Raw genomic sequence first — 27943 nt, forward strand, 5'->3', positions numbered from 1 at the left:
GATTCTTCTGTCTCGCCCGCCGCAAGATCGCCATGGGCGAGACGCAGACAATGGCAAAGTCCACTGACCTCGGGAGGGGGGGTGGGATTCTCTGGTCGTCGGGCGGGCGCGGCCAAAGAATCCTGCGCAATGTAGGGAAATTAGATCACTGGGACTACTGTCACAGACGCAGTGTCAGCTTGTGATACTTGTCTTGGGTGTTGTTGTTTTGGTTATTATCATTGTTTCTGTATGGTTCTGCAAAGTTCTGATATTAAGTGCAAAAATTCCAATAAAAATATTTTCAAATCAATATTCATATTTAGGTGATATATTATGAGCTAGCTTCACATACCTCAATTTTTAACAATCGATCAAGAAACCTATCAAAACGAGCAAAGACCATCTGTGTAGGGAAGTCCCAATGTTTCACTTCTGTAGTGTGGCTGAAATACTGGGAAATCTTTAATCGGTGTTGGTGAAAACAATCCTTAAAGCCTTTCAACACATGAATGGTAAGCTGCACCTTCTCTAATGCTTCTTCTAACTCAACTTTAAAAATCTCTTCAGGGGTCAGATAGTTTAAAGCCTGTTGACAAAAATATTAAATACAAAAAACTAAAACAATGTGCATTAATCTTTATTATAAGTTTATATATATATATATATATTAGAGAGATATAAAACATTGTATAAATGTATATTATATAAACACACACATACAAATAAAAATAGCAATTACAAAACTCCTGAAGTACAAAAGCTTCACAACAGAATCCTTTAACAGATGACAACCAAATTATGATTTTTAAAGACTACTGTGATGTTTCAGCTGTCAAATGCTGTATTCATACTAATTAAATTCAGAGAAGTTTTGCAAAATAAATTCATAATGGCTAATTTCATCTCATCAAATGTCAGATATAGGACAAGATCAAAAACTGCATCGAAATCTTACCCTGTTATAGACAAGATGGATCACAACAGTTCAGTGTCATTTAAAGAAAAAAGTATGAAAAGGTTTTTCACCCAATATTGACAAAAATATAAAATTCAGAAGTGTGTAGAGTACAACACGGTTACATCATAATTGAACTCTTACAGCACTGCTGAAACACAGTGGAGTATATTTATAATAATGAAACTCAACACCATTCTTTTATAAGCATTGTTGGTATTTACAAAGCCAGTTCAGCACACTGATAGTGAAAAGAAAGTATGCTGTTTCATTATAAATATCGAATTGCACAACTTCAATAAACCTATTCAAAACACATTCATATGGATCCCTTATGCTTTATCTGTTCTTACATTGCTACCGATATTTGTTTAACAAATGTATTTCTTATTTGTGGTGACATTGTACACAAATCAGGACCTGTGCAGTGTCAAGAGGTTTTATCTCAATGTTCCCAATGATCCCAATGATCCGAATAACAATACAACGTGAAATAGTGGGCAACAGATGTTGCAGCTTCAATTACATGGAGCTTAAAGAAAATAAAGAAAGTAAATGGAAGGATTTAAATTAGAGCAGAATACATTGTTTTCTTTTGACACTCTAAAATCTAACAGCAAAACTAAACTAGCAGAAGTCAACAAATCACATACATCATGAATGACTGATAAACTAAAACAAACACTGTATTATTGAATCAATGAATAACCAGTTAATCAATTAATACAGCAGCAATTAATACAGAAGCAGAAAATAGTGAAGTGATGAATTCATATCAATGGGTGCACTATCAAATCAGTTAATGCTGATGGTGTTATTATTATGCATCTTCTTATTTAAATCCATTGCTGATGTCATCAGTAAATGCCGTGATGCTATTATTTGTTGTTGTTACTTGCGTATATTCGTATTTAACTGCCGTTAGTTCCAATTCTATTCACACTGAATATACTTCAAAATGGGGGGAAAGAAGTTGCTTGAACAGAAAGCAGGAGTTGAAAACTTCATGATACAGCACTGCCACCAGAGCCTACAGCTGCATTACAGCTACCAACAACAGTCCGGGTGGGAATGTTCAATTACTATTTTCAATTATAAATAATTGCATACAAAGTTTTAATATTATTTTGAGATAACACCCATTCTTAAAATTGTAACAAAACAAATAACGTTTATCGACACAAAGTATGCATTAATCATTTGCAAACAAAAAAATCACAATTTTATGGAGAATCACACGTGTTGAAACTTTGGTGAAGATGTACAAAGCTCAGCATAAATATTTAAAACTAGCATATACAAAGCTTTACAGGTATATATTATTTTAAAATCAGCAATTTTTTCTATTATATTATTTACATACTTTTATAAGTTTCTAACCACTACAGAAAAATTATTTGATCTTCTTTAGAAAAGTTAATATTTTCTTGAAAAGGGTGTTGGAAACCTTCGTAAACTTCACAAACAAAAGTCAGGCAGCTTTTCATAATCATTTTTTCACAATGGTATAGTGCCCAAGTATCGTAATTTGATAAGCTTTGTGATGTCCTATATATTCATATGAAAATTAAGAAGGTTGCCAAAGATTTGTTTAATTTCAATATATCCCCACACAAAGTAGACACATACCTGGTTGACGAAAAGATTGCAGAATTCCTGTAGCAAGACAATAATTCTTGATGGGAAACAATAGTATCTGGAATGGCTCCATATCAAACAAATAGTGTGGAAAAGGGGATCAATAAATGGTTCAATTTCAGAGAAGTTTGAATCTTCCAGATAAGATAGATGATATTTCAAAGTTCGGAGATGCAATTCAATGTCTTCAGCTTCGGAGACAGCTACAAATATTTAAGGGTATTATTCACACCTTCCAAATAAGTTTATCTGGTTAGATTGTGTAAACTGACTAAGCAATTGTGTAGAGAATTGAAAGATGTACACAGACATTGTTCATGGCATGTGAGATGATAATTATTGTTTGGGTTAGATTTGGACATTGCTAAAATTCCAATCAGAAGACCGGAAACCCCAGAAAAAAACCCACTTACTTTTTATTATTACTTTTGACTTCTGAAGTGTGAAGTCTGTGGTAAAATAGGCATAAACGAGACTCAAATTATATAGTAGCTGGTCTCTAGTTGTTATGCTGTTCTCAAGGAGAATGGTATAAGTAGCGCCAAAGGAAGTTTTAAAATGTTTAAGTTAACGGCTTAATATGGACAAAGCGAATGTTTATGATTTTCTTTCAGGAAAATAAAGTATTTTTTGTAATCACAGAATGTAGATGAACAATTAATTCTATATATACTTTTGGGTTCTGGAGGGGCGTTGCGAGGACGGTGTCTAAGGTGGTAAACACCCGGGTTAAGCCGAGTTGGGAGCTCGCACTATTTGGGGTATCGGACGAGCCGGGAGTGCAGGAGGCGAAAGAGGCCGGTATTCTGGCCTTTGCGTTCCTGGTAGCCCGGCGGAGGATTCTGCTACAGTGGAAGGATGTGAGGCCCCCAAGCGTGGAAGCCTGGATCAGCGACATGGCAGGGTTCATTAAATTGGTGAGGGTAAAATTTGCCTTAAGAGGATCTGTGCAAGGGTTCTTCAGGTGGTGGCAACCGTTCCTAGACTTTCTAGCGGAGCGTTAGGAGGTGGTCAGCAGCAGCAACCCGTGGGGGGGGGGGGGGGTACTTTGTGTTTACTACTGTGTTTATCATCGTTTAATGGGGGGCTTGTATATTGGGGGAATACATGACATAGCTATAAGATATTTATTTATGTGTTCTTTGTTTTTTCTTATTTCTGTAGGGGGGGGGTTGTTGAAAATATGTTAAAAATTTGAATTAAAATATTTTAATTTAAAAAAAATTCTGTATATACTTTTGAAGTATTTGAACTGTACCACATCACATGGACAGTGGTGATTCAGGAACCACATCTCATGAACAATTAAGGATGGCCAAAAATTCCAGCCTTCCCAACAAAGTTCAAGTCCCATGAAGGATCAAAAAGAAAGTTTAGAGAGATATCGGACAAAATTGCATTTCGGATGACATTGCATTTATGAAGATTTCATATTGACATTGTTTAATTTGTTAAACAGAACTGCATTTTTAACAGGAATTACAAAATAATTTGAAACATTCATGATTTACCTGGAGGAGGTTATCTGAGGAATCAGAAGGACACCAAGTGGTGGCTTTAATAATCATAAATTACACAACTCCAAAATACATATAATGGAGGAAAAAAAACAAATGCTGGAAATGTGCAGCAAAGAAACAGCAGAAACTGCGAAAAACATTTAGCAGTTAAGCAATGGCCAGATTTCTATTTGCCAAAATAAGAGGTTAATGACCAACTTCCTGAATGGCTACAGGACAAAAGAAACTTGAAGCAAATGTTTGAAGTCAGTGGTGTCATGTGAGAGTACCTTTAAGAAATGGGGATTATCAAATAGCTGCAGTGATGTCAGAGTGTGGGTGGAGCTGGGCTGTCTGCTTTACTTTCGCTTTGGGCTGTCAGCTACAGGGTGTGTTTGGTTTCGTTATGCATATTGGGAGCTGCATCATGCAAAACAAGGTGTAATTCTAATTTCTTTCTGAATGAAAGGAATGTATTCAAATCACTTGCTAATTTAAAAATGATAACTGCTCTCAGTAGATAATTTAAACCTGATCTCTGGGTTAAGGACGGTATTTGTCTTATGGATGTTGCAAGGAAAGATTAAGTGTTACTTACAGAGAACTGCATTTTTTGGTTTGATGGTTGCCAAGATGCTTACTGTGTGAATTTAAAAATGTTAATTGGATTCATAGAATAAACATCATGTTTTGTTCAAAAATACTTTTAGTTCTCTGTTGCATCACACCTGTTAAGTGGGCCCTTGTGCTCCCCATACCCAAAATCTATTTAAAGTTATGGGTCAGGTAAACTCCATGATACACTTTGGGGTTCTCTAAACACTGGCCCGTAACAAATTGGGGCCTCGAGGGGGATAACAGTCGATCTATTCGGTTGGCTTTGTGAACTTAAAGATAGTGAGGGGTGAGCATATTGTGGTTGCTTTTCAGGTGTGGTATATCAGTTTAAGTAGGCGGGCTGTTGCGGACAATGGCTCTTTCAGAGGCTCGGAAGATTTGGGGGTGAAGACGGTCACACGCAGTACCTTACGAACAGAGACTAAAAACAGGCTTTTAGATTTGGCAAAAACATTGCTGTTAACATTACCTGACAGAATACGAAAAAAATAGGTACTTACGGTGCTAGCTGAGCATTTAGAATTGCCTGATATACAGTCTGACTCATTAGAAATGGCAAAAATTCAGTTACAAATCATGCAACTTGAACATGAAAAAGAGTTAAAGCAGCTTGAATACAAAATGAGAGAGAAAGGGAGATCAAGGAAAAAGAAAAGGAGAGAGAGGAAAGAAAAAAAAGAAAAGGAGATACAGATCAGGGAAATAGAAAATGAGAGAGAAGAAAGAAACAAAGAAAGAATAGCCCCAGCAGAACAAAAAGAAAGAGAGGTACAGATCAAGGAAAAAGAAAAAGAGAGGAAAGGGAAAAAAAGGGAGTTTGAACTTCAGAAAATGGCCATGAAACATGATAGTCAGTTAAAATTGGCGGATGTAAAGGGAAACGTACAGTTGGGAGAATAGTGATGAGGATAAAGAGAAAGAGCGTCATAGTCGCAGGCTGGGTGGGGTTCTATTTAAATATGTCCAAGCATTGCCAAGGTTTAATGAGGAGGTAGAAGCCTTTTTCCATTTCATTTGAGAAGGTGGCTAAACAAATTAAATGGCCACCCGACATGTGGGTATTACTGATTCAAACAAAGCTGGTAGGTCGGGCTAGTGAAGTGTTTGCATCACTACCGGAGGTGGTATCTGGGACGTTATGAGGTGAAAAAATCCATCTTAGGTGCATGTGAACTAGTGCCTGAAGCCTACAGACAAAGGTTTGGAAATGTAAGGAAAGAACCTGGTCAAATATACATGGAGTTTGAAAGGATCAAACAGAGTAACTTTGATAGGTGGATAGGTGCTTTGAAAATAGACCAAACGTATGAAACTCTGAGAAATTATACTTTTGGAGGAGTTTAAAACTTCAATTCCTGATGTAGTGAGAACTTAAGTGGAAGAGCAGAGGGTTAAAACTGCAAGATTAGCAGCAGAAATGGCAGATGATTATGAATTAGTTCATAAATGAGGCAGTGGGGAAGGGAACACTGACAAAGGAGAGTATTTGCAGGCACGGAGATGGGTTGAAGTGTGTATACTTCAACGCAAGAAGCATCAGGAATAAGGTGGGTGAACTTAAGGCATGGATCGGTACTTGGGACTACGATGTGGTGGCCATCACGGAAACTTGGATAGAAGAGGGGCAGAAATGGTTGTTGGAGGTCCCTGGTTATAGATGTTTCAATAAGATTAGGGAGGGTGGTAAAAGAGGTGGGGGGGTGGCATTATTAATTAGAGATAGTATAACAGCTGCAGAAAGGCAGTTCGAGGAGTATCACCCTATTGAGGTAGTATGGGTTGAAGTCAGAAATAGGAAAGGAGCAGTCACCTTGTTAGGAGTTTTCTATAGGCCCCCAGTAGTAGCAGAGATGTGGAGGAACAGATTGGGAAACAGATTTTGGAAAGGTGCAGAAGTCATAGGGTAGTAGTCATGGGCGACTTTAACTTCCCAAATATTGAGTGGAAACTCTTTAGATCAAATAGTTTGGATGGGGTGGTGTTTGTGCAGTGTGTCCAGGAAGCTTTTCTAACACAGTATGTAGATTGTCCGACCAGAGGAGGGGCAATATTGGATTTCGTACTGGGTAATGAGCCAGGGCAAGTGATAGATTTGTTAGTGGGGGAGCATTTTGGAGATAGTGACCACAATTCTGTTACTTTCACTTTAGTAATGGAGAGGGATAGGTACGTGCAACAGGGCAAGGTTTACAATTGGGGGAAGGGTAAATACGATGTTGTCAGACAAGAATTGAAGTGCATAAGTTGGGAACATAGGCTGGCAGGGAAGGACACAAGTGAAATGTGGAACTTGTTCAAGGAACAGGTGCTACGTGTCCTTGATATGTATGTCCCTGTCAGGCAGGGAAGAGATGGTCGAGTGAGGGAACCATGGTTGACAAGAGAGGTTGAATGTCTTGTTAAGAGAAAAAAGGTGACTTATGTAAGGCTGAAGAAACAAGGTTCAGACAGGGCATTGGAGGGATACAAGATAGCCAGGAGGGAACTGAAGAAAGGGATTAGGAGAGCAAAGAGAGGGCATGAACAATCTTTGGCGGGTAGGATCAAGGAAAACCCCAAGGCCTTTTACACATATGTGAGAAATATGAGAATGACTAGAGCGAGGGGAGGTCCGATCAAGGATAGTAGCGGGAGATTGTGTATTGAGTCTGAAGAGATAGGAGAGGTCTTGAATGAGTACTTTTCTTCTGTATTTACAAATGAGAGGGGCGATATTGTTGGAGAGGACAGTGTGAAACAGATTGGTAAGCTCGAGGAAATACTTGTTAGGAAGGAAGATGTGTTGGGCATTTTGAAAAACTTGAGGATAGACAAGTCCCCCGGGCCTGATGGGATATATCCAAGGATTCTATGGGAAGCAAGAGATGAAATTGCAGAGCCGTTGGCAATTATCTTTTCGTCCTCACTGTCAACAGGGGTGGTACCAGGGGATTGGAGAGTGGCGAATGTCGTGCCCCTGTTCAAAAAAGGAACTAGGGATAACCCTGGGAATTACAGGCCAGTTAGTCTTACTTCGGTGGTAGGCAAAGTAATGGAAAGGGTACTGAAGGATAGGATTTCTGAGCATCTGGAAAGACACTGCTTGATTCGGGATAGTCAGCACGGATTTGTGAGGGGTAGGTCTTGCCTTACAAATCTTATTGAATTCTTTGAGGAGGTGACCAAGCATGTGGATGAAGGTAAAGCAGTGGATGTAGTGTACATGGATTTTAGTAAGGCATTTGATAAAGTTCCCCATGGTAGGCTTCTGCACAAAGTAAGGAGGCATGGGATAGTGGGAAATTTGGCCAGTTGGATAACGAACTGGCTAATCGATAGAAGTCAGAGAGTGGTGGTGGATGGCAAATATTCAGCCTGGATCCCCGTTACCAGTGGTGTACCGCAGGGATCAGTTCTGGGTCCTCTGCTGTTTGTGATTTTCATTAATGACTTGGATGAGGGAGTTGAAGGGTGGGTCAGTAAATTTGCAGACGATACGAAGATTGGTGGAGTTGTGGATAGTAAGGAGGGCTGTTGTCGGCTGCAAAGAGACATAGATAGGATGCAGAGCTGGGCTGAGAAGTGGCAGATGGAGTTTAACCCTGAAAAGTGTGAGGTTGTCCATTTTGGAAGGACAAATATGAATGCGGAATACAGGGTTAACGGTAGAGTTCTTGGCATTGTGGAGGAGCAGAGAGACCTTGGGGTCTATGTTCATACATCTTTGAAAGTTGCCACTCAAGTGGATAGAGCTGTGAAGAAGGCCTATGGTGTGCTCGCGTTCATTAACAGAGGGATTGAATTTAAGAGCCGTGAGGTGATGATGCAGCTGTACAAAACTTTGGTAAGGCCACATTTGGAGTACTGTGTACAGTTCTGGTCGCCTCATTTTAGGAAGGATGTGGAAGCTCTGGAAAAGGTGCAAAGAAGATTTACCAGGATGTTGCCTGGAATGGAGAGTAGGTCTTACGAGGAAAGGTTGAGGGTGCTAGGCCTTTTCTCATTAGAGCGGAGAAGGATGAGGGGCGACTTGATAGAGGTTTATAAGATGATCAGGGGAATAGATAGAGTAGACAGTCAGAGACTTTTTCCCCAGGTGGAGCACACCATTACAAGGGGACATAAATTTAAGGTGAAAGGTGGAAGATATAGGAGGGATATCAGAGGTAGGTTCTTTACCCAGAGAGTAGTGGGGGCATGGAATGCACTGCCTGTGGAAGTAGTTGAGTCGGAAACATTAGGGACCTTCAAGCAGCTGTTGGATAGGTACATGGATTACAGGAAAATGATATAGTGTAGATTTATTTGTTCTTAAGGGCAGCACGGTAGCATTGTGGATAGCACAATTGCTTCACAGATCCATGGTCCCAGGTTCGATTCCGGCTTGGGTCATTGTCTGTGCGGAGTCTGCACGTCCTCCCCGTGTCTGCGTGGGTTTCCTCCGGGTGCTCCGGTTTCCTCCCACAGTCCAAAGATGTGCGGGTTAGGTGAATTGGCCAATGATAAATTGCCCTTAATGTCCAAATTGCCCTTGGTGTTGGGTGGAGGTGTTGAGTTTGGGTAGGGTGCTCTTTCCAAGAGCTGGTGCAGACTCAAAGGGCCGAATGGCCTCCTTCTGCACTGTAAATTCAATGATAATCTATGATTAATCTAGGACAAAGGTTCGGCACAACATCGTGGGCCGAAGGGCCTGTTCTGTGCTGTATTTTCTATGTTCTATGTTTTCTATGTTCTATGTTCTATAAATCAAAGCTTGGTTTCTGACATCAGTTTCAGCCGGTGAGGGATAGAAACTGGGGAAAAGAGAAATACTCAAGTGGTAGAGGTAAAGGAGATCTGATGGGAGATAATAAGGTGAGTGTACCTCAGATTAAAAAAGAAATCCAGGAGGGTGGAAGAGACATGAAAAGTTTCAAATGTTTTCACTGTAATATACTAGGCCATGTAAAGTCACAGTGTTGGTGGTTGAAGAAAAGCACTGGGAAGGCTGATGTGGTAAAACAGGAAAAGATAGTGGGGTTTGTTAAAGTGGTAAAGGAAAGCCCAAGTGAAGCGAAAGAGGTGCAAACGATTGTATAGTCTGATCAAGAGGTGATTGATAAGAAGGTGCCAGATCTCTTTAAATCATTTACTTGAGCGAGTAATACTCATGTATAGCAGGAGGAGCAGGTAAAGAGATACGGGAGCTAGTCAATCTTTAATGGTAAGAGTTGAGGAGTTATGCAGTTTTGGAATAATATTGCCAGAAAAGGTGGTAATATGTGGAATTCAGGGTGAGAGGAGTAGGGTTCCATTATAAAAGGTAAGGTTGGAAAGTCTAGTGAAGAGTGGTGAAGTGGTAGTAGGAGTAATAGAGAAACTATCTTGTCCAGGAATACAGTTTATTTTGGGTAATGATATAGCTGGATCACAGGTGGGAGTGATGCCTACTGTATTGAAGTAAGTGATTTTTACTTTAATACCTTTTTTCAAATTGTGTGTGTCGGGGGGAAACTGAAGAGACATCACAGAAAAGCTGTGGCCAGAGTGTCTGGTTGGGATTCTAACCTAAATTTTAAAAAAATTTGAGTATTTGGGAACTAATTAAACATAATAACTTAATTATAATTTAGAGGATATCTAAGCCAGAGATCGGAGAGTATTATAGTTTGCTATCGCATTTCTATTAGAAATCTAGTGCTAGGAAACAGATAGTTGACAGTAACTTTGCAATTTTAAAAAAAAGTATTAAAAAAAAAGACAAATTTTAATTTTAATTAATTGACGCAATGTCAGTTAGAGGGGTGCTGTGCTCTGACTGTGAGATGTGGCAGGTCCGGGAGGCTTCCAGCGTCCCGGATGGCTTCATCTGCAGAAAGTGCACCCAACTGCAGCTCCTCACAGACCGCATGGTTCGGTTGGAGCAGCAATTGGATGCACTTAGGAGCATGCAGGTGGCATCAAGCATCATAGATCGCAGTTATGTAAATGTGGTCACACCCAAGGAGCAGGCAGAGAAATGGGTGACCACCAGAAAGGGCAGGCAGTCAGTGCAGGAATCCCCTGTGGTTGTCCCCCTCTCGAACAGATATACCCCTTTGGATACTGTCGGGGGGGATAGCCTATCAGGGGAAAATAGCAGCAGCCAGAGCAGTGGCACCACAGCTGGCTCTGATGTTCAGAAGGGAGGGTCAAAGCGCAGAAGAGTAATAGTAATAGGGGACTCTATAGTTAGGGGCACAGATAGGCGCTTCTGTGGACGTGAAAGAGACTCCAGGATGGTATGTTGCCTCCCTGGTGCCAGGATCCAGGATGTCTCCGAACGGGTAGAGGGAATCCTGAAGGGGGAGGGCAAACAGGCAGAGGTCGTTGTACATATTGGTACTAACGACATAGGCAGGAAGGGGCATGAGGTCCTGCAGCAGGAGTTCAGGGAGCTAGGCAGAAAGTTAAAAGACAGGACCTCGAGGGTTGTAATCTCGGGATTACTCCCTGTGCCACGTGCCAGTGAGGCTAGAAATAGGAAGATAGAGCAGACAAACACGTGGCTAAACAGCTGGTGTAGGAGGGAGGGTTTCCGTTATCTGGACCACTGGGAGCTCTTCCGGGGCAGGTGTGACCTGTATAAGATGGACGGGTTGCATCTAAACCGGAGAGGCATAAATATCCTGGCCGCGAGGTTTGCTAGTGTCACACGGGAGGGTTTAAACTAGTATGGCAGGGGGGTGGGCACGGGAGCAATAGGTCAGAAGGTGAGAGCATTGAGGGAGAACTAGGGAATAGGGACAGTGTGGCTCTGAGGCAGAGCAGACGGGGAGAAGTTGCTGAACACAGCGGGTCTGGTGGCCTGAAGTGCATATGTTTTAATGCAAGGAGCATTACGGGTAAGGCAGATGAACTTAGAGCTTGGATTACTACTTGGAACTATGATGTTATTGCCATTACAGAGACCTGGTTGAGGGAAGGGCAGGATTGGCAGCTAAACGTTCCAGGATTTAGATGTTTCAGGCGGGATAGAGGGGGATGTAAAAGGGGAGGCGGAGTTGCGCTACTTGTTCGGGAGAATATCACAGCTATACTGCGAGAGGACACCTCAGAGGGCAGTGAGGCTATATGGGTTGAGATCAGGAATAAGAAGGGTGCAGTCACAATGTTGGGGGTATACTACAGGCCTCCCAACAGCCAGCGGGAGATAGAGGAGCAGATAGGTAGACAGATTTTGGAAAAGAGTAAAAACAACAGGGTTGTGGTGATGGGAGACTTCAACTTCCCCAATATTGACTGGGACTCACTTAGTGCCAGGGGCTTAGACGGGGCGGAGTTTGTAAGGAGCATCCAGGAGGGCTTCTTAAAACAATATGTAAACAGTCCAACTAGGGAAGGGGCGGTACTGGACCTGGTATTGGGGAATGAGCCCGGCCAGGTGGTAGATGTTTCAGTAGGGGAGCATTTCGGTAACAGTGACCACAATTCAGTAAGTTTTAAAGTACTGGTGGACAAGGATAAGAGTGGTCCGAGGATGAATGTGCTAAATTGGGGAAGGCTAATTATAACAATATTAGGCGGGAACTGAAGAACATAGATTGGGGGCGGATGTTTGAGGGCAAATCAACATCTGACATGTGGGAGGCTTTCAAGTGTCAGTTGAAAGGAATACAGGACAGGCATGTTCCTGTGAGGAAGAAAGATAAATACGGCAATTTTCGGGAACCTTGGATGACGAGTGATATTGTAGGCCTCGTCAAAAAGAAAAAGGAGGCATTTGTCAGGGCTAAAAGGTTGGGAACAGACGAAGCCTGTGTGGCATATAAGGAAAGGAGGAAGGAACTTAAGCAAGGAGTCAGGAGGGCTAGAAGGGGTCATGAAAAGTAATTGGCAAATAGGGTTAAGGAAAATCCCAAGGCTTTTTACACGTACATAAAAAGCAAGAGGGTAGCCAGGGAAAGGGTTGGCCCACTGAAGGATAGGCAAGGGAATCTATGTGTGGAGCCAGAGGAAATGGGCGAGGTACTAAATGAATACTTTGCATCAGTATTCACCAAAGAGAAGGAATTGGTAGATGTTGAGTCTGGAGAAGGGGGTGTAGATTGCCTGGGTCACATTGTGATCCAAAAAGACGAGGTGTTGGGTGTCTTAAAAAATATTAAGGTAGATAAGTCCCCAGGGCCTGATGGGATCTACCCCAGAATACTGAAGGAGGCTGGAGAGGAAATTGCTGAGGCCTTGACAGAAATCTTTGGATCCTCACTGTCTTCAGGGGATGTCCCGGAGGACTGGAGAATAGCCAATGTTGTTCCTCTGTTTAAGAAGGGTAGCAAGGATAATCCCGGGAACTACAGGCCGGTGAGCCTTACTTCAGTGGTAGGGAAATTACTGGAGAGAATTCTTCGAGACAGGATCTACTCCCATTTGGAAGCAAATGGACGTATTAGTGAGAGGCAGCACGGTTTTGTGAAGGGGAGGTCGTGTCTCACTAACTTGATAGAGTTTTTCGAGGAGATCACTAAGATGATTGATGCAGGTAGGGCAGTAGATGTTGTCTATAGGGACTTCAGTAAGGCCTTTGACAAGGTCCCTCATGGTAGACTAGTACAAAAGGTGAAGTCACACGGGATCAGGGGTGAACTGGCAAGGTGGATACAGAACTGGCTAGGCCATAGAAGGCAGAGGGTAGCAATGGAGGGATGCTTTTCTAATTGGAGGGCTGTGACCAGTGGTGTTCCACAGGGATCAGTGCTGGGACCTTTGCTCTTTGTAGTATATATAAATGATTTGGAGGAAAATGTAACTGGTCTGATTAGTAAGTTTGCAGACGACACAAAGGTTGGTGGAATTGCGGATAGCGATGAGGACTGTCTGAGGATACAGCAGGATTTAGATTGTCTGGAGACTTGGGCGGAGAGATGGCAGATGGAGTTTAATCCGGACAAATGTGAGGTAATGCATTTTGGAAGGGCTAATGCAGGTAGGGAATATACAATGAATGGTAGAACCCTCAAGAGTATTGAAAGTCAAAGAGATCTAGGAGTACAGGTCCACAGGTCATTGAAAGGGGCAACACAGGTGGAGAAGGTAGTCAAGAAGGCATACGGCATGCTTGCCTTCATTGGCCGGGGCATTGAGTATAAGAATTGGCAAGTCATGTTGCAGCTGTATAGAACCTTACTTAGGCCACACTTGGAGTATAGTGTTCAATTCTGGTCGCCACACTACCAGAAGGATGTGGAGGCTTTAGAGAGGGTGCAGAAGAGATTTACCAGAATGTTGCCTGGTATGGAGGGCATAAGCTATGAGGAGCGATTGAATAAACTCGGTTTGTTCTCACTGGAACGAAGGAGGTTGAGGGGCGACCTGATAGAGGTATACAAAATTATGAGGGGCATAGACAGAGTGGATAGTCAGAGGCTTTTCCCCAGGGTAGAGGGGTCAATTACTAGGGGGCATAGGTTTAAGGTGAGAGGGGCAAGGTTTAGAGTAGATGTACGAGGCAAGTTTTTTACGCAGAGGGTAGTGGGTGCCTGGAACTCACTACCGGAGGAGGTAGTGGAAGTAGGGACGATAGGGACATTCAAGGGGCATCTTGACAAATATATGAATAGGATGGGAATAGAAGGATACGGACCCAGGAAGTGTAGAAGATTGTAGTTTAGTCGGGCAGTATGGTCGGCACGGGCTTGGAGGGCCGAAGGGCCTGTTCCTGTGCTGTACATTTCTTTGTTCTTTGTTTTGTTATAAGCCAGTGGAAAATTAGACAACTGAAGTGATGAAAAACGAATATCCTGGGGGTTTTCTGGATTGTGTCATAATAAGGTCGGAAAGTCACAGGTTAAGACAAGAGGAGAAATCAAAGAGTGAAGATAAAGTTGAAGTGTAATTATCAGAAACGATTTTTGATCAGATGGTTGAAAAAGGACAACAGGGACTTCCGGGTGCGGCTATGCAGAGCTAGGTCGCACATTCGGTAGCTCCCGCTTGGAACGGACTTTTGGAATCTTTTACAGGGCCCCCACGGCATTTGTTTGACATTTCCCGGTGTGGCAAGAAGACTGCAGCATTCCCCTGACAGTGTCCCCCAGGAATGTTGTGTCTTTTGGCTACCAGACACGGCAGAAACAGTAAAAGATTTGGCTTTGGCTGCAGGTTTAGACAAAAGCCTCTTCCAGCATGCAGGCGGGGGAAGGGCAAGCTTAAAGCTGCAATCTGACTTGACTCTATCAAAGGTGAATTCTAGCAGCAGAGGGAACAACTGTGAAAAGATCTACCAGGGCCATTGAAGGAGCAGGGACGAGGCTTCCGGTGGCGGCCATGGAGGAGTAGGTCGCGCATTCGGCAGCTCCCGTCTGGAACTGACTCTCAGACCTTTTTCAGGAGATGTTGGCGCCTATGCTTTCGGCAATTGAAGGACTCAGGATCACCCAGAAGGTCCACGAAGCTAAGATCCAGGAGGTACAGAAAAGAGTCAGTCAGAACGAGGACGAGCTCGTGGGCCTGGCGGTGAGAGTGGAGCAGAACGAGGCGCTACACAAGAGGTGGGCGGGAAGACTCGAAGACCTGGAGAACAGGTCGAGGAGAAAGAATCTGCGAATCCTGGGTCTCCCTGAGGGAGTGGAGGGGGCTGATGCCGGGGCAATACCGAGCATGATGCTCGAGGCGATGATGGGCACGAAGGCCCCTTCAAGGCCGCTAGAGTTGGACGGGGCACATCGGGTGCTGGCGAAGAAGCCCCAGGCAAATGAGCTGCCAAGGGCGATGGTGGTGAGGTTCCACCGGTTCACGGACAGAGAGTGGGTCCTGAGATGGGCCAAGAAGGAGCGGAGCAGTAAGTGGGACAATGCAGAGATCCGAATATACCCAGACTGGAGCACGGAGGTTGCAAAGCGGAGAGCGGGTTTCAACCGGGCCAAAGCGGCGTTGTACCGGAAAGAAGTGAAATTCGGAATGCTGCAGCCAGCGTGACTGTGGGTCACATACAAGGGCCAACACTATTACTTCGAAACGCCTGAAGAGGCGTGGACCTTTGTACAAGCCGAGAAGTTGGACTCTAACTGAGGGTTTGTGAGGGTGGGGGGGATGGTTTGGGGTTTGATGTGTGATGGTTGTTGTATATAGGGGGTCAATCACGCGCAGGAAATGTTACATGGGCTGGGGGAGAGAGACAAGGCCGCGACAGGAGCTGCGCCAGAGGGGGCGGTGCGTGCTTAGGAAAGCGCGGGGTGTTTTCCCACGCGCGGGAAGAATGGCGGGAAGGGGAACGAAGGAATGCATATGGATTGGGAGACTCCCACGCGGGGCGGTCAATGGGACAGCGGGGGAAGCCGGGGTCAGCAGGCGTCAGCTGACTTACGGGAGTGACATGGGGGGAGCAAAAAAGCTAGCAGGGGTCTAGCGGGGGGAGGGGGGGAAAAAAGGGTTGCTGCTGCACTGGCCGAAAGGGAATGGGACACAGAAGAGGTGGTCAGGACGGGGATCCCCCCTCTGGGGGACTGGAGGGTGAGGGAGGCGTGGACACGGGACTGGCCCAGAAAAGGAGATGGCTAGTCGGCGGGGCGTGGGGGGGTGGGAGCCCCTCCAATCCGGCTGATAACGTGGAACGTGAGGGGCCTGAATGGGCCGGTGAGGAGGGCTCGAGTGTTCGCGCACTTAAAGGGACTTAAGGCGGACGTGGCCATGCTCCAGGCGACACACCTGAAGGTGGCGGACCAGGTCAGGCTAAGAAAGGGATGGGTAGGACAGGTATTCCACTCGGGACTGGACGCAAAGAATAGAGGGGTGGCAATATTGGTGGGAAAGCGGGTGTCGTTTGAGGCCAAGTCTATTGTAGCAGACAATGGAGGGCGATAGGTAATGGTGAGCGGTAGGCTGCAAGGGATGTGGGTGGTGTTGGTGAACGTATACGCCCCGAACTGGGATGATGCAGGATTCATGAAGCGCATGTTGGGGCGCATTCCGGACCTGGAGATAGGAGGCCTGATAATGGGAGGGGACTTCAATACAGTGTTGGATCCAGCACTAGACCGCTCCAAATCAAGGACTGGAAAGAGGCCGGCGGCGGCCAAGGTACTTAGGGGGTTTATGGATCAGATGGGGGGAGTGGACCCATGGCGGTTTGCAAGGCCGCAGGCCAGGGAATTTTCTTTCTTCTCCCATGTACACAAAGCCTACTCCCGGATAGATTTCTTTGTTCTGGGTAGGGCGCACATCCCGAGGGTGGAGGGGACGAAGTATTCAGCTATAGCCATTTCGGACCATGCCCCACACTGGGTGGAACTGGAGCTTGGAGAGGAGAGGGACCAGCGCCTGTTGTGGCGGCTGAATGTGGGACTGCTGGCGGACGAGGATGTGTGTGGGAAGGTGAGGGGGTGTATCGAAAGGTACTTGGAGGCCAACGACAACGGGGAGGTGCGGGTGGGGGTGGTATGGGAGGCATTGAAGGCGGTGATCAGGGGAGAGCTAATTTCCATTAGGGCTCATAGGGAGAAGACCGAGGGTATGGAAAGGGAGAGGTTAGTGGGGGAGATGTTGAGAGTGGACAGGAGATACACAGAGGCCCCGGAGGAAAGATTACTTGGGGCAAGACGACGGCTCCAGACGGAGTTTGACCTGTTGACCACAGGGAAGGCGGAGGCACAGTGGAGGAAAGCGCAGGGGGCGACCTACGAGTGTGGGGAAAAGGCTAGTCGGATGCTGGCATACCAGCTCCGTAAGAGGATGGCAGCGAGGGAAATAGGGGGAGTCAAAGATGGAAGGGGAGCCACGGTTCGGAGTGCGACGAAAATAAACGAGGTATTCAAGGCCTTTTATGAAGAGCTGTACAGCTCCCAACAGAAGAGGGGATGAGACGATTCCTAGATCCGCTGAGATTCCAGAGGGTGGAGGAGCAAGAGGTGGCTGGTTTGGGGGCACCAATTGGGTTGGAGGAGCTGAGCAAGGGTTTGGGGAGCATGCAGGCGGGGAAGGCCCCGGGACCGGACGGATTCCCGGTGGAGTTCTACAGGAAGTACGCAGACCTGTTGGCCCCGCTACTGGTGAGGACCTTTAATGAGGCAAGAGAGGAGGGGACCCTGGCCCCGACAATGTCGGAAGCGACAATTTCTTTGATCCTAAAGCGGGACAAGGGCCCACTGCAATGTGGATCGTACAGGCCGATCTCGCTCCTCAATGTGGATGCAAAGTTGCTGGCAAAAGTGCTGGCCACGATGATCGAGGACTGTGTCCCGGGGGTAATCCACGAGGACCAGACGGGATTTGTAAAGGGCAGGCAACTAAACACCAATGTGCGGCAGCTCTTAAACGTGATAATGATGCCATCGGAGGAGGGAGAGGCGGAGTTAGTGGCAGCTATGGACGCGGAGAAGGCCTTTGACCGAGTAGAGTGGGAGTACCTCTGGGAGGTGCTGCGCAGGTTTGGGTTCGGGGTAGGGTTTATCAATTGGGTTAAGCTCCTTTCCGAGCCCCGATGGCAAGTGTAGTGACAAACCGGCGGAGTTCGGAGTACTTTCGACTGTACCGAGGGACGAGGCAGGGGTGCCCCCTGTCCACCCTGTTGTTCGCATTGGCGATCGACCCATTGGCCATGTCATTGAGGGAGTCTAATAAATGGAAGGGGGTGGTCCGAGGGGGAGAAGAGCATCGGGTGTCGCTATATGCGGATGACCTGTTGCTGTACGTGGTGGATCCAATGGAGGGGATGGTGGAGGTCATGCAGACTCTAAGGGAGTTTGGGGAGTTTTCGGGCTATAAGCTCAATGTAGAGAAGAGTGAGCTCTTTGTATTACAGGCGGGGGACCAAGAAAGAGGGATAGGGGACCTACCGCTGAGGAGGGCGGAGGGGAGCTTTCGGTATCTGGGGATCCAGATAACCAGGAGTTGGGGGACCCTACATAAATTGAATCTGACGAGGTTGGTGGAGCAAATGGAGGAGGAGTTTAAAAGATGGGACATGTTACCGTTCTCGCTGGCGGGTAGAGTGCAGTCGGTCAAAATGGTGGTCCTTCCGAGGTTTCTGTTTGTGTTTCAGGGGCCTCTTGTTTGTGTTTCAGTGCCTTCCCATCGTGATCACTAAGGCCATTTTTAAGAGAGTAGGCAGGAGTATTATGGGGTTTGTGTGGGCAAATAAGACCCCGAGAGTAAGGAGAGGGTTCCTGGAATGCAGTAGGGACCGAGGAGGGTTGGCGCTGCCAAACCTGGGGAGCTACTACTGGGCAGTAAATGTGGCGATGATCCACAAGTGGGTTATGGAGGGAGAGGGGGCGGCATGGAAGAGGATGGACATGGCGTCCTGTAAAGGAACGAGCCTGGGGGCGTTGGTGACGGCACTGCTGCCACTCTCGCCGACAAAGTATACCACGAGCCCGGTGGTGGCCGCAACGCTAAGGATCTGGGGCCAGTGGAGACGGCACCGGGGTGCAATGGGAGCATCGGTGTGGTCCCCGATCAGGGGTAACCACCGGTTTGTCCCGGGGAAGATGGACGGGGGGTTCCAGAGCTGTCATCGGGCGGGGATTGGAAGAATGGGGGACCTGTTCATCGACGGGACGTTTGCGAGCCTATGTCCCCCCTGCTGTTTGCACTTGCGATTCAGCTGTTGGCCATCACATTAAGAAGTTCGGGAGCATGGAAAGGAATAGTACGGGGGGGGGGGGGGATAGAGCATAGGGTGTCCTTATATGCCGACGACTTGCTGTTATACGTGTCGGAACCGAGTGTGTCGATAGGGGGAATATTGGGAATATTGGAGCTACTATGAGTATTTTGGTCTTTCTCGGGGTACAAGCCAAATCTAGACAAGAGTATTTTGTGCTGTCTCTGCGGGGGGTGGGGGCAGGGGTGGGGAGGCTGCCATTCTGTAGGGCAGGGACGCACTTTAGGTATCTGGGGGTGCAGGTTGCCCGGGGGTGGGGGAGGCTTCGCAGGTACAACATCTCTAGTTTGGTGGGGAGAGTGAAAGCCGATCTGGCATGACGGGATGGTCTCCCTCTGTCACTGGCGGGTCGGGTACAGGAGGTTAAAATGAATGTGTTGCCGCGATTTCTGTTTATTTTTCAATCCCTACCGATTTTCCTGCCAAAGGCTTTTTTCAGAGAGATTGAGGGAAGAATTACCTCGTTCATATGGGGAGGGAAGGTGGCCCGAGTGAGAAAGGTGCTGCTACAGATGGGAAGGCAGGCAGTGGGCTTAGGTCTTGTGAACCCGATGTACTACTACTGGGCGGCGAATGTGGAGAAGGTGCGGAGCTGGGTCAGAGGGGTTGATTCCCAGTGGGTCAGAATGGAGGAGAGTTTGTGCAGGGGGTCGGGACTGAAAGCACTAGCAACAGCGCCACTCCCGATAGCTCCGGGGAAATACTCAGGGAGTCCGGTAATAATAGCTTCATTGAGAATTTGGAGGCGGTTGGGGGCAGGGTCAAGGCAAATGCCAATTCGGGGGAACCACAGATTTGAGCCAGGGAGGTGGGATGGAAATTTTCAGAAATGGGAGGAGAAGGGGATTAAGACGCTAAAAGATTTGTTTCTTCGGGGTCAGTTTGCAGGACTGAAGGAGCTGGAAGCAAAGTATGGGCTGAAGCGGGGGGGAAGTGTTTAGATACATGCAGGTTTGAGATTTTGCCAGAAAGGAGATACAGAGCTTCCCGGAGGAACCAGCCTCCACATTGCTGGAGGAGGTGCTGACGACAGGGGGACTGGAGAAGGGGGTTGTGTCAGCGGTTTACGGAGCTATTTTGGATGGGGATAAGGCACCACTGGAAGGGATCAAAGCAAAGTGGGAGGAAGAGTTGGGAGAGGTGATAGAGGAGGGGTTCTGGTGTGAGGTGCTCCGGAGAGTAAATGCCTCCACCTCATGTGATACAGCTGAAGGTGGTATACAGAGCACACCTCACGAGGGCGAGGATGAGCCGATGCTTTGAAGGAGTAGAAGATGTGTGTGAGCGTTGCGGGGGGGGGTGGCGGGGGGGGGGGGCTAATCACATTCATATATTTTGGTCCTGTCCAAAGCTAGAGGATTACTGGAAGGAGGTTTTTAGGGTAATTTCCAAGGTGGTGGACGTGAAACTGGACCCGGGTCCCCGGGAGGCCATATTCGGGGTGTCGGACCAGCCAGGGTTGGAAACGGGGGCAGAGGCAGATATCGTAGCCTTCACCTCATTAATCGCCCGAAGGAGGATCCTGTTGGGATGGAGAGCAACCTCTCCACCCTGTGCCCTGGCGTGGCGGGGGGACCTGTTGGAATTCTTGACTCTTGAGAAGGTTAAGTTTGAACTGAGGGGAAGGGCGGAGGGGTTCAACAATTCATGGGCATTATTCATTATGCACTTTCAAGAACTGGATAACACTGAACATTATTTGGGGGAGGGGGATGGGTGGGAGGGTTGGGGGGAGGAGGGATGTGTGTATTAAGGGTGACTATGGGTGATCCCTGATTCCTTTTTGTCATTTGTTTATATAAACATACGGGCTAATGTTTGGGGTTTGGTGGGAGGATGGGATCGTTGTTATTGTTATGGGGATTGGCATTTGTTGCTGATCATTGTTTATTTTTGGTGGGTGTACATTTGGGAGAAAATGTGAAAAAGGAGAATAAAAATATTTTTTTTTAAAAAAGGATTACCCAATTGTCCGGTCATCGACGATCTGGTCATTTTCAGTCAGACATGGAAGGAACATTTGAAGCATCCGATGGAGTTATTTGATCGACTTCAGGAGAAGGGTTTGGTGGTAAACCTAACCAAAGTGAATTTGGAAAAGCCCAAGTCACTTTCCTTGGCCATACAATCGGACAGGGCCGCATGGTCCCACGGGATGTGAAAACAAAAGTAATTGGGGAGTTTCCAGTACCCTTGAAAGGAAGGGAAATAATGCGATTTCTTAGCATGAGTGGATTTGATCGAACATTTCTGCCAAATCTTTGCATGGTTGCTCCACTGATGGACTTGCTGAAGACACGTCGAAAATTTCAGTGGACAGCGGAGTTTCAACAGGCATTTGAAGGCCAAAAGGCTGTGATAGCCAAAGCTGCAGTGTTGGAGAATTACAAGACGCTCTGTGATCAGATTGAACTAAAGTATCTGACTTTAAAGAGAAATGACGAGGTGTAGAGAAATGGATGGCTCGTGCAGAGACCTTCTTGTTCAAAGAGACTGTCAATCAAGAAGGATTCCAGGTGGAGGAAGAAGAACTAAAATGGACTATGCTAATATAAATGTTTGCGTGTTTTGTTTTGCTACAAAAAAAACATATATTTACTGTCCATATTTCATAAAGGAAAGTTAAAAGGTGAAAAATGAAACCTTCTTGACGTTGATGGTTTATTTATTTTTTCTTGGGGGGAGGGGTCATGTGAGAGTACCTTTAAGAAATGGGTGTTTATCAAATAGCTGTTGTGGATGTAACCTTTAAGAAATGGGGCTTATCAATTAGCTGCAGTGAGGTCAGAGTGTGGGTGGAGCTGGGCTCTTTGCTCTACTTTCCGCTTTGGTCTGTCAGCTACAGGGTTTGTTTGGTTTCGTTTTGCATGTTGGGAGCTGCATCATGCAAAACCAGGTGTAATTCTAATTTATTTCTGTATGAAAGGAATGTCTTCAAATCACTTGCTAATTTAAAAGTGATAACTGCTCTCAGTAGATCTCTGTGTTAAAGAGGGCATTTGTCTTATGGATGTTGCAAGAAAAGATTAAACGTTACTTATTCTTTGGGGGGAGTATTTGATTTGATGGTTGCTAAGATGTTTACTGTGTGTGTTTAAAAATGTTTAATGGGATTCATAGAATAAACATTGTGTTTTGTTTAAAAAAAACTTTTAGTTCTCTGTTGCATCACACCTGTAAAGTGGGCCCTTGTGCTCCCCATAACCAAAATCTATTTAAAGTTATGGGTCAGGTGAACTCCATGATACACTTTGGGGTTCTCAAAACCCTGGCCCGTAACAAATTGGGGGCTTGAGGCGGATAAAAGTCTATCTATTGGGTTGGCTTTGTGAACTTAAAGACAGTGAGGGGTGAGCATATTGCGGTTGCTTTTCAGGTGCTTTTCACTCCAGCCAAAGTATCAACTCAACTAAGAAACATCAGACCGGTACTAAAATAGAGTAGGAGTTAAATTCAATTTTTATAATTACTGTTTTATCTTAATCTGTATCTAATTTTCTTTGAGAGAGATAGTGTAGGTGAATCGAATGGGCACCCTCTGGGCAAGATTGAGAGAAATAAAATATCCTTCTTAATTTAAAATACACAAAAGGTTATTAAAAACCACTCTTGCCAGTAAGAAAATACATACATCCATATACAAATATACAGATTGATTTTTTAAATTCATTCATGGGACATGGGCGTCGCAGGCTGTGCCAGCATTTATTGTCCATCCCTAACTGCCCTTGAGTCAATCACATTGGCTGGAGTCACATATAGGCCAGACCAGGTAAGGATGGAAGATTTCCTTCTCTAAAGGACATAAGTGAACCAGATGGGTTTTTACAACAATCAACAGTGGTTTTATGGTCATCAGTAGACTTTGAATTCCAGACTTTTATTGAATTCAAATTTCACCATCTGCAGTAACGGGATTTGAACCTGAGACCCCAGAGTACTCTGGATTACTGGTCCAGTGACAATACCACTATGCCACCACCTCCCCTCACGAGTTAATAAAAGGATACACCTAATAATTGTTCATGACAATTCACAAACTCCTTCGGCTCTTGCCTGCTTCCTAGCACTTAGTGTTTTCCCAGTCTACCCTGTTTGTTATCAAAGATGATTAGGAGGATGTTATTTTACTGGCCAACTTAACTGGTTACTTCCCTTAACTGCTGAAAATGTATATAAATATTTCAGAGTTCATGAAACCTGCCGTAAATAATAAATTGCAGGATAGCACAGTGGTGCAGTGGTTAGCACTACTGCCTCATGGCGCCAAGGACCCGGTTCGATCCTGGCCTCAGGTTACTGTCCATGTGAAGTTTGCAAATTCTCCCAGTGTCTCTGGGTCTCACCCCCACTACCCAAAGATATGCAGGATAGGTGAACTGGCAACGCTAAATTGCCCCTTAATTGGAAAAAAATAATTGGATACTCTTTTTAAAAATAAATAATAAATTGCTAGTTGTAAAGCTGTATATTGACATTATACCCTGTGCTTATTTTACAAAAAGGCACAGTAAAGTCTTCAAACATGGGTCCCTGTTTAGGAATATTCTGAATATTAAGCAAAGCATACATTTTCAGGGATAAAAACAGAAATTCTGGAAAAGCTCAGCAGGTCTGGCAGCATTTCTGGAGAGAGAAAATAAGAGTTAATGTTTTGAGTCCATATAACTCTTCTGAGAATGCTGGCGAAGGCAATTCTTCTGAAGAAAAGTCATATGGACTCGAAACGTTAACTCTATTTTCTCTCTCTCCACAAATGCTGTCAGACCTGCTGAGTTTTCCCAATATTTTCTGTTCTTATTTCAGATTTCCAGCATCTACAGTATTTTGCTTTGTTTTAATATAAATTTAGAGTGCCCAATCCATTTTTTTCAATTAAGGGGCAATTTAGCGTGGCCAATCAACCTAACCTGCACATTTTTGGGTTGTGGGGTGAAACCCACGCAAACATGGGGAGAATGTGCAAACGCCACACGGACAGTGACCCAGAGCCGGGATCGAACCTGGGACCTCGGCGCCGTGAGGCTGCAGGTCTAACCCACTGCGCCACTGTGCTGCCCTGTATTTTGCTTTTATTACATGCATTTTCAGTTTGTGGAGAAGAAAAATAACTCAAAGCTTTGATATTCATTCATTTCGGGATCCTGCTGTCTTCAGATTTCAATCAGAAGCCCAGCCTCGATCTTCTACCTGCCCCTAACATACGAATTGCAATTCTATTCAATAATTTACAAGCACAGTAAGAAAAATCACTATGTTTTCTTATTACTTTTTAGCTGTTTAACTTACAAATAAGAGGACCTCTAGTGCTGTAATGTAGGGGGAAGACACGCACGAGATGGCTACCGCTAGAGTATTGTACCTTTTCCTCCTTTCTGAGTACCATGGGTTGTTTTCTCTTGAACACCCACATAGCTAAGGTAATAAGAACCTTCTATAACCGAAATGCCCAAAAACGTCAGGGGAAAGAAGGTGGAAAGCAGAAATTCGTTGACGGAATCGGAGACCTCTCAGAGTTCATCGACAGGTAAAATGGTGCCGTCAAAGAATAGTGTTCAGGCCACTACACCGACGGCCGAGGTGTTTTCTAGTATCTTGGCGAAGAAATTCAAAAAGCATCACAAATTGTGTCAGAGGGCCTCCCGAAATCAATGGAAGAGGCCTTGGCTGTCATTCAAGCAGCTCTAGGGAAAACCAATGAAACAATGGAACCACGATCAAAGATACGGAATTGGCCCTTTCGATCGGAATGCCTAGCTAGAATCAGAGCTATCTTCGCTGGTCGAAGCGAACAATAATAATAATAATAATCCGCATAGAGTGAGACTCTGTACTCTCTGCCTCCTCTTCGGATGCCCTTACAGCATCTCGCGTCTCACAGAGCGATCGCCAGGTGTTCGATTGCCAGGACGAACAGAAGTAGGGACAGTGGGCATCCGTGCCTTGTGCCTTTGTGCAACTGGAAGTATTCAGAGCTGGTGGTGTTGGTCCGAAGGCTCGCCTTGGGGCATTATCCAGGAGTTTCACCCACGAGATGAACCCCATCCCGAGCTCAAACTGCTCCAATACCTCTGTGAGGTACTTCCATTCGACTCTGTCAAAAGCCTTTCCTGCATCCAGGGAGACTAGCGCCTCTGGTGTTCTCTCCCCGGATGGGATCAGTATCACATTCAGCAGCTGCCTGACGTTTGCAGTGAGCTGCCTAACCTTGACGAAACCCATTTGGTCTTCTGCGACCACCTCTGGTACACAGTTCTCCAGTCTCGAGGCCAGGACATTTGCAAGTATTTTTGTATCTATGTTGAGCAGCGAAATGGGTCTATATGATCCACATACCATCGGATCTGTCTTTTTTGGGTATCAGCGACATAGTGGCCTGTATTAGCGTAGGATGCAGTGTGCCCCTTGCTAACGAGTCTGCGAACATCTCCCGTAAGCACTGGGCCAGAGTTGGTACAAATCTTTATAATATCTGTCCGCCAGGAACCTATCGAGTCCCAATGCCTTCCCCGCCTGCATGAAACTGATGCTCTCCATGCCATCTCCCAGTTCTATTGGTGTTTCCAGCTCCCTCCGTTTATCGGCCCCCCACGGCTGGCATGTCTAGTCCATCGAGGAACCGGTTTCTCCCCGAGTCCCCGTCGGGAGACGTGGAGGTGTAAAGTCCCCGGTAAAAGGCCTCTTACACTTGGTCGACCGTTTGTGGTTCAGCTACGAGTCCACCTCTGCGATCCTTCACCTGTGCTATTTCCCTTGTGGCTGCCTGCTTTCTCACTGGTGAGCGAGCAGGCAGCTAGCGTTCTCTCCTTGCTCATAAAAGGTCCCCCATGTCTGGCACAGTTGGTGCACTGCCTTCCTGGTGGATAGCAAGTGAAAGTCCATTTGCAGCTCTTTCCTCTCCGCCAGAAGCTGTAAGCCCAGGGCCTCAGAGTATTTTCTGTCGACCTCCAGGATGAAGTCAATCAGTTCCTAGCTGGCTGCCCTCTCTTCCCTGTCTCTACAAGCCTTGTAAGCTATAATCTCTCCCCTAATGATCAGTCAGTGCGTGTCGATGTCGGGGATTTCCGCCATGGTCTTCTTTATAAACTCTGTGCTGTCCCTGTTGGGAGTGTACACGTTTACTAGGATTAACAGGACCCTGTTCAGGACACCGTTGACTATGACGTACCGCTCCCCTGGGTTCGTAATCACCTTTGTCGGCGTAAACACAGTTCTCTTGCTAAGCTGGATAGCTACCCTCCCGCCCTCGTCCCGTAACATGAATGCTACAACTGTCCCACCCAGCCATTCCTTACCCGCAATCGGCCCTTCTCCCTCAGGTGTGTAACTTGGAGGAAGACTATATTAGCTTTCAATCTCCTCAAATGGGCAAAGACTCTGCATCTTTTCACTGGGCCATTAAGTTCCCTGATGTTCCAGGTCTCTTCCCTCTCTTGCCCCCCCCCCCCCCCCCCCACCGCCCCCTCATTCCTGCGGGATCAACCATACATACCTGGTGGATGTGCCGGGTTTTCCCTTTCTTCGGGGGCTGTCCAAAATGGCTGTGTTCACCGTTCTCCCTGCGCTCCAGGATTTACCTTTGTCCAGGGGACACCCAGCATGGCCGCCAACTGTGTGTACGCCATGTGCGTGCGCCCCTGCACTCTGTGGTCTCCCTATCCCCAGAAACTTTCCAAGGGGCAGCATGGTAGCACAGTGGTTAGCACCGTTGCTTCACAGCTCCAGGGTCCCAGGTTCGATTCCCAGCTTGGGTCACTGTCTGCGGCTTCTGCATGTTCTCCCCATGTCTGTGTGGGTTTCCTCCGGGTGTTCCGGTTTCCTCTCCCACAAGTACTGAAATATGTGCCATTAGGTAATTTGGACGTTCTGAATTCATCCTCCATGTATCCGAACAGGCGCCGGAATGTGGCGACTCAGGGCTTTTCACAGTACCTACATTGCAGTGTTAATGTAACACTTGTGACAATAAAGATCATCATCATCTTGTTCCCTCAACCTATACTGAAGCTAATCTGAAAACCATACCTTTCTTATTCTTGTATTCCACTTGTGTTCTCCCTTCCGCCCCTACCCTGTAACCCACTACCCCCCCTTCCCTATCTCTGCCCTTGCATTCCACCCCCCCACCCGTGATACTACCCCCCTCCACCTCCTCCACATGCTCCCTTCCTGCCAGGATGTGCACCATGGCCCCTCCTTGTTCTCCTACTTCCTGGGCTACCCTTCCCCACTAGTGTGGTGGCCCCCCCTCCCAGGGCTGATCTTACCCATTTCCTGTGCCTGCTAAATTGCTGTTCCCTCTGTCTCCTCCCCACCTTATCCTGCGCTCCGCTGCCCTCGCCCTTTCCTGCGGTTTAACATTTCTGTTCAGAGCGATGCAACAATGTCCCGCTCAAACATGGTATAAGTCCATCATAATTATAAGAACATAAGAACTAGGAGGAGGAGTAGGCCATCCGGCTTCTCGAGCCTGCTCCGCCATTCAATGAGATCATGGCTAATCTTTTGTAGACTCAGCTCCACTTTCCGGCCCGAACACCATAACCCTTAATCCCTTTATTCTTCAAAAAACTATTTATCGTTATCTTAAAAACATTTAATGAAGGAGCCTCAACTGCTTCACTAGGCAGGGAATTCCATAGATTCACAACC

At 46.0% G+C, this 27943-nt stretch overlaps 1 protein-coding gene across 1 annotated transcript in view; it reads right to left on the minus strand.

Moving 5' to 3' along the window:
* dnah9l (dynein, axonemal, heavy polypeptide 9 like) overlaps window positions 1-27943 on the minus strand; it is a 1249478-nt gene that overhangs the window by 1209216 nt on the left and 12319 nt on the right. The window contains exons 3-4 of the mRNA XM_072476205.1: window positions 2567-2778; window positions 335-568 (exon numbers count right to left, since the gene is read on the minus strand). Of these exons, the coding sequence (XP_072332306.1) occupies window positions 335-568; window positions 2567-2778 (446 nt within the window). The remainder of the gene's footprint in view (window positions 1-334; window positions 569-2566; window positions 2779-27943) is intronic.

The sequence above is a fragment of the Scyliorhinus torazame genome, chromosome 2 (genome assembly GCF_047496885.1).
Source record: "Scyliorhinus torazame isolate Kashiwa2021f chromosome 2, sScyTor2.1, whole genome shotgun sequence".
NCBI lineage: Eukaryota > Metazoa > Chordata > Chondrichthyes > Carcharhiniformes > Scyliorhinidae > Scyliorhinus > Scyliorhinus torazame.